We start from the raw sequence: 10,459 nt of genomic DNA, 5'->3' as shown, positions 1-10,459 counted from the left end.
GAACGGTTGGAGAAAACACCCAGAAAAGTGCTTTGAATAAATAATAAAGCGATTGCCTAGCTAGCCGGTCCCTGGCACAAAAAAAGTTTGATAAACGCTGTTATAGAGGACATCTCCAGTTCAAGAAGACTGTTGCAATATGTTTTGAATAATGTATCATTTAAAATAGTGGCCCTCTATAACAGAGTTGGTGTTACCAACTCCTCAGTAAGGAAAGTAGCTACTGGCTATCCTAAAAGTCGTTAAATGACGTCATCGCCTAATTTGCATAATTGGCCATGTAATTGTGATGGACGCTGTAGGGGAGAGGAATAACGTTGTGGGAGAGAAAAAAAGTGAGTAAAAAACACCCTAAATATGTTTATAACTACAAATGAGCAAGTTGCAGAGAGAGTGGCACACACAGCGAATAAGAACCAGATATTTGAGGCCATACTCCTCCTTCAACACTTTGTGGACCCCATTGTTAATCCCCGTCATAACAGAGGCATTGTCAGTCCCTATCCCCAGGAGTTTATCTTCTTTAAGACAACACTTCTCGAGGAAAGCTACGACAGCACGGGCTATAGATTTGGCATTTCCTCCCTCCAACTCAACAAGCCCCAGAAATGTTGATACAATTGTCTGCTTAGTGTCACTAAAGTACCTTATCACAACCCCCCAGGTACTTATAAACACTTACATCCGTAGACTCATCGAGGAGGAGGCTGAGCTGCTGGTCACCCACATCTGCGACCAACCATCTGCGACCATCTGCTAGAACACCATTAATCATTTCTGTGTACTTTGTCCTGTGCATTTTGAAATGGGTAGCAGCAGTAGTCTGAGAAAGCAGCTCTACATGCTTCTCCAATGTGATCACATGCCAGCATGGAACAGTGTTCAGCGATAGCTAATGCCATGGTGTCCTCAGCGTTTTTTGCAGGGTCTATTTTTTAAACCATAAATGGCAGCTTGTTTTGGGTGGAACTGTTATAAGGCTTTGTCTTTTGAGTATGTTTTGAGTTGTCACGTGTTTTTTTACATCACTAAGTTTGGCGTAGATATCAGCCTTACAATACAGGCAGTATGCCCGTGTATCATCTCCAATAAACGGCTTCAACCAGCCTTTGAATTCAGGGTTTGATTCCCACTCCTTTCTGTATTTTTGAGTGTACAGTTTAGACTGATGAGCTAGCCAGCTAGATGTTTAACTTATGTCACAGAGGGGCACACACACAGTGGACAAGGTCAGTAAGTGACTGAGACTGTGTGAGTCAAATGCAGTGATTTATTTTAGAAAAATAACATTTTACGTTTACATTCCGCCCTGAATGTAAAGCCAGGGCGGGATCAGCCAGCGGCGGCTTCCCGCATGCGCGATTCATTTACAGTCTGGACAAGGAGGGGTGAACATCTCCTGCTCTGACTGCAGCTGGGAGGGATTGCTGCGTGAGGACTGGGCCGCCTGTGAGTGCTTTGGGACGGGACCCACGGCAGCACCCGCTGCTCGTTGAGAAGAGTAAATACAATACGAGCTTTCACGTCAGTCTCCAAAAACACCGGAAAAAGTCGCTAGATTTGTCACGAGTCAATATCTTGAAAATGTGTCGCTAGAGGGGTCTGAATACTCGCTAAATATAGCGACAAAGTCACTAAGTTGGCAACACTGCCTCACATAGTATATGCACATGTGCATGGGTTTGCTTCACGTGGTTCAGAGCATGGTTGCAAGGCCATCAAAACAGCGGAGAAGTTGAGCCTTGCGCTTCAACGCTCTTAGTTGTTGTGGAAATTGACCCACTATGCTGTTTACTTTTTACATCTACGTCATATCGAGTCTACCTGTTAGTCCTTTTTTCACAATTACTTGCGATTGAAAAATGTATGCATTTAATATTTTTGGCCTCCCATCCTATTCTAACCACCTCTCGTGGCTTTGTAGTCATGTTACCTGATGAAATTGCTGTACAATATGATCTTGTTGCCATCTGATGCGCATTCAGATGTCATAAATCAGCACTGCTGTGCATTGTATTACTGTTGATGAAATCTGAAAATGTGCATGTACATGCTGGCCCATCTACAGTTGCTAGACCCAATTCTGATTTGAGCTCTGATATTTGCTTTACTGATTTCTGCTCTCGTAAAAGCCTGGGTTTTCTGCACGTTAACACAAGAAGCTTATTACCTAAACTGGATCAATCGAAAGTGTGGGTTCACAGCTCCAATCCAGATGTGTTGGTCAATTTGATTTGCTGGTTTTAAGCATGAAACTTTCAAATAGCTCTTTGTTGACTGTTGCTTGGTGCTATCGTCCTCCATCAGCACCAGCATGTACCCTACCTGCCCTAAGCTCTCTCCTGGCCCCTTACACTAAGTCTGAATTTGTCCTGCTAGGTGACCTTTAAACTGGGACATGCTTAAACCACCTAATTTAAGTCCTAAAGCAATGGGACTCCCTAAATCTTTCACGGATTATTACCAATCCCACAAGGTATGACTCCAAACACCTAGAAAAGGCTACTTACTCTCCTAATGTTATCCTCACAAACAATCCTGATAGGTATCAGTCTGGTGTTTTCTGTAATGACCTTAGTGATCACTGTTTTACAGCCTGTGTTCATAATGGCTGCTCAGTGAAACTACCTGTCCTGATTTGTCATAGATGCTTGCTAAAAAACTTTAATGAGCATGAACTGGCCTCTGATGCTTGGACCTTCTTTTTAAAATTTGAAGTGGTATTGTTAACAAACACACCCAGATAAAGAAAATTAGAATTAAAAACAGGTTCAGCCCCTGGTTCGACCGTGATCTTGCAGTTACTCTACCTCAAAAATTGCATTTGGCGAAAGGTTCGGCACACGTATACTCAGGCTGACTGGCTCTTGTTAAGGAAAATGAGAAGTAAGTGCACTCAGGCTATCTGGAAGGCCAAAGTTAGTTACTTTAGGGAATGGCAGGTAGCCTAGTGGTTAGATAGAGTGTTGGGTCAGAAACGGAAAGGTTGCTAGATCAAATCCCCGAGCTGACAAGGTAAAAATACGTTGTTCTGCCCCTGAACAAACCCACTGTTCCTAGGCTGTCATTGTAAATAAGAATGTGTTCTTAACCAATTTACCTAATTAAAGAAAAAAGGAACAGTTTTCTCTCTGTGGGTCGAACACCAAGAAGTCCTGGAAAATGATCTGGAGAACAAACCCTCCTCCTCACAGCTGCCCATGTATTTTAATGTTGATGATCTGGTTGTTACTGACAAGAAGCACATTGCTGAGATCTTTAAGTAAGGATTCCTATTTGACGCCTCCATGCCCATCCAACATTTCCTCATCTCCCACCTCTTCTAATACGACTATCCCGATGCTCCTCCCTCTTTCTCCCCTGCCCCTCTACAAAGCGACTATCCCCGATGATCCTCCCTTTCTCCCCTGCCCCGCTACAAAGTTTTGCCCTGCAGGCATTCACACAGTCCGAGGTGCTAAAGAAGTTGCTGAAACTTGACCCCCAAAAAAACATCTGGGTCAGATGGTTTAGGTCCTTTCTTCTTTAAGGTTGCTGTCCCTATCATCGCCAAGCCTGTCTCTCCTTTCTGGGGAGGTTCCCATTGCTTGGAAGGCAGCCACGGTTCACCCTTTATTTAAAGGGGGAGATCAAGCTGATCCTAACTGTTTTAGGGCTATTTCTATTTTGCCCTGTTTATCAAAAGTGTTGGAGAACATTGTCAATAATCAACTGACTGGCTTTCTTTCTCTCTGATATGCAATCTGGTTTCAGCTCAGGTTATGGACGTGCCACTGCAACCTTAAAAGGTCCTCAATGATGTCACCATTGCCCTTGATTCTATGCAATGCTGTGCTATTTTTATTGACTTGGCAAATGCTTTTGATACAGTAGACCATTCCATTCTTGTGGGCCCGGCTAAGGAGTATTGGTGTCTCTGAGGGGTCTTTGGCCTGGTAAGTGACCCCAAACCTTTGAACGGTAGTGTATATATTTTTTTATCCCCCGTCCCCGCAGGAGGCCTTTTGGTAGGCCGTCATTGTAAATAAGAAGTTGTTCTTAACTGACTTACCTAGTTAAATAAAAGGTTAAATAAAATACTAATTAAAAAAATCCAGTGACATGAAGGCTGTAATAATGTGGTATGACAGCTCCAATTTAATGCTGCCGAGTCTGACTTATCAATAAAATATTTAAAAGTTTAGTTTCAAAATAAGTCCCTATTGAGTAGGAACATCTAAGACAGAAAAAAAGACGACAGAGACAAACACGTACCGCATCAAAATTGTGTTTTAATTAAAAACGGATAACAATTCAATCCAAGCAGTACTCCCCCCCCACCCCCTTTTCTCCAATGTGCCACTCATACAAAACCAAAAGAATCAAATTGTCTCGTCTTTAGAGAACAATAGAATATATTATAATTCTTCTTTGTATGGGGGTTGATATGAAATACTTTCCTCTTTTTCCCCTGCATTATTATTACTATGTGCAATTAACAATATTCACAACTATGTACATTCAAACCTAAGTCAGTTTCAAATAAACTTCAACAAAAAAACAAAAACCTTTAAAAGTAAAAAGATAGAAAAAAGCTCAAATTAAACAATATATTTATCTTTAAAAATATAATTGAAGACATTTACAATAATATGAGAGTTCAATTATGATTTCTTCATTTTTTATTTTACTGTAGGCACATTGTAGATACACCCCCCTACATATTTGGACATTGAAGCTAAAAACGTTTAATTTGGCTCTATACTCCAGCATTTTGGATTTGAGATTAAATGCTAAACAAGGCCACGTCACCTTTTTGAGAGGATTATCCTACATATCTGTTTTACAGTTCATAAATGAAAGCACTTTATGTATCCAGTGCCCCCATTTGAAGGTGACATAAGTATTTGGACAAAATCACTTACAGTGTACTCTTTAGCTTTGCACTGTTGTACTATGGCTGTATTCATCAATCTAGCAAGACGACCCAGAAAGCGTTGGCCTTTGGCTTTTTTAAATTATTTTTTTTACTTTTCAATCCATATGATCTAGTAATACATAAAAGTACAATAAGCCATATACAAATATGATGACATCACAGTAAATTCATGACACGTCAATAAACAATAATTGTCATACTTTATAATCCATCTATACATACTTAATCAGTTTTAGGAACATCTACCCAAAATATTTCACCTTTATTACTTTACCCAAAATATTGTGACATTAGTGATGTCTTACCAACATTTTGGCCATTTAATCAGCATGCGTCCTCCGTATCAACAGGGGGAGATGCTCTGCAAAAATGCATTTTTATTTGTTCTATGTGCTTTGTGTCGGTTTTCGACATAAAAAAACTGTTTAACTCATTTTAGGTTTAAGGAAGTGTGTAGGTCGCATTCTTTATCGTACAGCTATGTATGACTAATTTCAGGAAACTAGGCATATGTCACGCATCACTACTTAACCGGAGAGTCATTTCAACGTAATAAAAATATTATTTACAACCATCTGCTCGATAGGAATACAGCGTCGTCTGTGTCATGTCTGTGTCGTGAGCAAGTGAGGTCAGGCACTGATGTTGAGCGATTAGGCCTGGGTCACAGTCGGCGTTCCAATTCATCCCAAAGGTGTTCGATGGGGTTGAGGTCAGGGCTTTGTGCAGCCCAGTCAAGTTCTTCCACACCGATCTCGACCAACCATTTCTGTATGGACCTCGCTTTGTGCACGAGGGCATTGTCATGCTGAAACAGGAAAGGGCCTTCCCTACAAAGTTGCAAGCACATAATTGTCTACAATGTCATTGTACACTGAAGCATTAAGATTTCCCTTCAGTGGAACTACGGGGCCTAGCCTGAACCATGAAAAACAGCCCCAGGCCATTATTCCTCCTCCACCAAACTTTACAGTTGGCACTGCATTCGGGCAGGTAGCGTTCTCTACCAGATGGTAAAGTGTGATTCATCACTCCAGAGAACGCGTTTCCACTGCTCCAGAGTCCAATGGCGGCAAGCTTTACACCACTCCAGCTGACGCTTGGCATTGCGCATGGTGATCTTAGGCTTGTGTGTGGCTGCTCAGCCATGGAAACCCATTTCATGAAGCTCGAGACGACCAGTACTTGTGCTGACGTTGATTCCAGAGGAAGTTTGGAACTCGGTAGTGAGTGTTAAAACCGAGGACAGATGATCTTTACGCGCTTTGCCCTTCAGCACTCAGCGGTCCCGTTCTGTGAGTTTGTGTGGCCTAACACGTCGCAGATGAGCCATTGTTGTTCCTAGATGTTTTCACTTCACAATAACAGCACTTACAGTTGACCGGGACAGCTCTAGCAGGGCAGAAATTTGACGAACTGAGTTGTTGGAAAGGTGGCATCTTATGACGGTGCCACGTTGAATGTCACGGAGCTATTCAGTAAGGCCATTCTACTGCCAATGTTTGTCTATGGAGATTCCATGGATGTGTGCTAAATTTTATACACCTGTCAGCAACGGGTGTGGCTGAAATAGCCGAATCCACACATTTTAAGGGGTGTCCACATACTTTTGTATTTATACTGTATAAAACAATGGGAAATTTATCAAATAAGTAATGTTAAAGTATTATCAGTAATTTCCTGTCTTAGTATTTGGTCCCATATTACTAGCATGCAATGACTACATCAAGCTAGTGACTACAAACTTCTTGGATGCATTTGCAGTTGGTTTTGGTTGTGGCCAAGAGAAATTAATGTAAATAATGTAATCTGTGATTTTGGAATCACTTTTATTGTAAATAAGAATATAAATGTTTCTGAACACCTCTACATTAATGTGAATGTGACCATGATTACGGATAATCATAAATGAATCGTTAATAATGATGAGCGACAAAGTTACAGAGGAACAAAGATCATACCACCAAAACATGCTAACCTCTCACCATTAACAATAAAAGGGGAGTTAGTCTTTTTTGGGGCATATAATATTGATGCCTCTAATTTCTCGCTCATCATTATTCATGATTCATTCATGATTATCCGTAATTATGGTAGCATCCACCTAAGTGTGTTCAGAAACCTACTCTATTCTTATTTACAATTAAAGTGGATTCATTACTCATATAATAATTCATTATTTACCATTCATTTCTATTGGACACAACAGAAACAACCCAAAACAAATAGTAAACACATCCAACACGTTTGCAGAGTCACAAGCTTGATGTAGTCATTGAGTGCTAGGAATATGGGACCAAAGTACTAAACTTCTGACTACTTTAATACACCAAGTGAATTTGGCCAAATTCGTATGGTACCTTCAAATGGGGAGGGGGGGGGGACTGAGATACATTAAGTGCTTTCCTTTCTAAACAATGAAACAGATATGTATGAAAATAATCTCAAACAGAAGGGGGGGGATATTCTGTACTGTCGCCTCATAAAATATTTGATCTCAAATCCAAAATTCGTAAATATAGAGACAAATTTAACTTTTAGCTTCCCTGTCCAAATAAAGATGTAGGGGGGTATACGTGAGGCGCTGTTGAACTGGATTCTCTGGGAGGGAAGAGAAGCCCGTGTTGGGGGTCATCTTGGTGGCCATGTGACGGCCGTTTTTAGATGCTCAACACTGGCTGACGCTCATGTAAACAAAAACACTGGAGACCCAACAGCCTGTGTCATCGTCAGCTAGCACCCAGCTAACCCTCTCTAGCCTGTTCTCAATAACAGTACAGGACCTCCAAAATAAAAAGAACACATCTCTTATAGTTTTCCTTCCTTTCCCCTATTTCCACACAATACAGAGCTGTTATGTTAACACATCCATAAAGTGCTCTGGTTGGAAGAGATATCATATCAGACACATTTAATGATTTGACAAAAAGGGTATTCTTTGGCATCCGTCGTCTTCCCTATTAAATTATGCCACACACATAAAACTTAAACAAAAATAGAACTCAGAATATTGCAATGAATTTCCATCACCGTACTAAATAACACTGCAATAGAATCGTCAATCCAATTCACCCCAAGAAAGCTGTTTTAAAATAAAGGGCATTCGTCTTTTAATCTATTTGATCAGGAGAATTTATCAAAAGGGGAAAAAAAAGGAATAAAAATAAAAACAAACGATCTAAAGAACTAAAACAAAAACAATTTAATTCTAAATGTGATCATGAAACATAAGAAGTTCGTATGTTTCTGATGAGAACCAATCACACTCCAGAAAGCTCACACACCTATCTGACCACAACCAATCACATGCCCGCATCAATATCTCAATCTGGCATGTCATTCAGGTCAAATATCCATAGTTCTGATATGTGGAGGTAATACTCACTATTTAATAGAGAGGTCCACATACTGTATGTGTTATAGCCAATTCTCAAGTAGTTTTAGCATGACAATGAAGGAACACAAGCTAGAGGTTGGTTATGGCACATTAAGCATGGACCGCCAGGCTACTATAATAAACTAGCCACATTATACGGTGTGTGTGTGTGTGTTTGCTGTACAATGGGCTTCATATCACACAGCTGACTAACCCTGTTCTCCCTTAGCTTTGAACAGAAATGGCAGGAACACACTTTTCCCTCATGTGTGTCCTTTGAAGCTACAGTACAGTATACAGCCAGAGTGTGAATATATAATATAACCCCCATCAATAGATGACCACTGTCATGCAGACAACTCTACAGTGGTGCGTGGTGGTCGAGCATTTCACTCGTGTCATAATTAGCCAACACAAGTGACTGTCGACAAAAGTGAGTTCTCCTGTTGACCACATTGGTGCCATGTCCATGCACTGTGTCATTTTACCATGTCAACAGGTGCATATACCTATAGTCTGTGTGAATATACTGAAATCCAATATACCTTGGGAATATACTGAAATCCAATATATAGAGGAACCTAGATGACAATTTCTCCCATTATGTCGCTGCGTGAAAATACTGAAATTCAATATACTGTGTGAATATACTGAAATCCAATATATAGAGGAACCTAGATTGGAAAATCTCCCATTCTGTTTCCCAAATGAATGAGACTAGAAAGTATGACAACATGAGACTATTTCCAGAGTAACCCCGTATGACCCTCTAAATGAAGTACTGTGATATAGACAGATGACACTGGGGCCAAAAACAGTTGTCCTCTATGTTCACAAAAAGGAGGAAGCTGTGGAGAAAACACAGTGGAGATGTTAGGTCGGAGCTCAGTTCTCTCTCCCCATGGTGACAAATCTGAGGCTCAGGAGCCTAAACAGAAATGTTCTCTCCTGTTCTGGGCTGTAGCTGTATTTTTAGTTCTGCTCTACATTGTCCACAGAGAGACAGGGATTCGGGGAGCTAGGCAAGGTGACCCGCTTTCTCCATGAGCGACCGATTTTCTAAAACCAAGGTGGCTTTTGTTTAAAAATAAAAAGAATAAACAGAAAATAAACTTCTATTTCTCCACAGAAAGGTGACAAATTTGGCACACTTAATTTGCTTTAGCAGAGGGGCTTCTGCAGCATCTTAATCTGAAACAAAGAGACACGGCTAGGCTATCTTCTTTCTTTGAAACCCACACGATGCTGATACATTGTATTCACCTAAGGCAAAAGGATTGTGATAGAGTGATGTGTTGTTGTCGAGTTAGCCCCCCTTCTCCCCAGTCAGTAAAAATAGTATAAAGAGATGGAGAGGGAAAACAGGGGGATTGAGAGAGGATAGAAATGGGGATTGAGAGAGAATAGAAGCAGGGGAGGAAGGAGTGAATCCCTTTTACAGTTCTGCTGTTGTAGGAAGACATTCAGAGGATGTTTCTTTCTTTCTCTCTATCCCCTTCATCCCTCTTTCAGAGCTGGCAGAGACAGGATGTGAGGATATCCACCCCTTCAAGTCGCTAGCTTTCTTTTTCTCCTCCTCTCTCTCCACTGTTCCGTCTCTCTCTCTCTCCATTCTCAGGGGGATGTATTGAGCAGCTTGGTGGATTTATTGGGATAATTGATAGCCAGACTGATGGCTGCGATGTTCTTCAGAGCCTGCGAGATAAAAAATAAATAAAAAAAAAGAGAGGAGAGTGAGTGAATGAGCAAGTGAGTGAGAGAGGAGGGGACGTGTGAGAGAGAGAGAGAGAGAGAGAGAGAGAGAGAGAGAGAGAGAGAGAGAGAGAGAGAGAGAGAGAGAGAGAGAGAGAGAGAGAGAGAGAGAGAGAGAGAGAGAGAGAGAGAGAGAGAGAGAGAGAGAGAGAGAGAGAGAGAGAGAAAGAGGGGGAGAGAGAGAGGTGGGGATGATGGAATGTGTGAGAGGGGAGGAGTTGAGCAGGGAGAGAAGAGTTACAGCGCATTCGGAAAGGATTCAGACCCCTTGACTTTTTCCACATTTTTGTGACGTTACAGCCTTATTCTAAAATGTATTAAATTGATTAATCAATTTACACACGTCACCCCATAATGACAAAGTGAAAACAGGTTAAGACATTTTTACAAAAAAAACACACAAAAAAAAACAA

The 10,459-nt window shown here is 41.0% G+C and overlaps 1 protein-coding gene across 1 annotated transcript in view; it reads right to left on the bottom strand.

The window, feature by feature from the left end:
* Positions 1 to 4,251: 4,251 nt before the first annotated feature.
* The window catches only part of LOC139420859 (zinc finger, ZZ-type with EF hand domain 1), a 58,653-nt gene continuing 52,445 nt past the window's right edge, over positions 4,252 to 10,459 (bottom strand). Inside the window, exon 56 of the mRNA XM_071171221.1 lies at positions 4,252 to 9,989. Within this exon, the coding sequence (XP_071027322.1) occupies positions 9,909 to 9,989 (81 nt within the window). The 3' untranslated portion in view covers positions 4,252 to 9,908. The remainder of the gene's footprint in view (positions 9,990 to 10,459) is intronic.

The sequence above is a fragment of the Oncorhynchus clarkii genome, chromosome 12, assembly GCF_045791955.1.
Source record: "Oncorhynchus clarkii lewisi isolate Uvic-CL-2024 chromosome 12, UVic_Ocla_1.0, whole genome shotgun sequence".
NCBI lineage: Eukaryota > Metazoa > Chordata > Actinopteri > Salmoniformes > Salmonidae > Oncorhynchus > Oncorhynchus clarkii.
The sequence above is the reverse complement of the archived record's forward strand: the minus strand, read 5'-3'. Positions and strand labels throughout refer to the sequence as shown.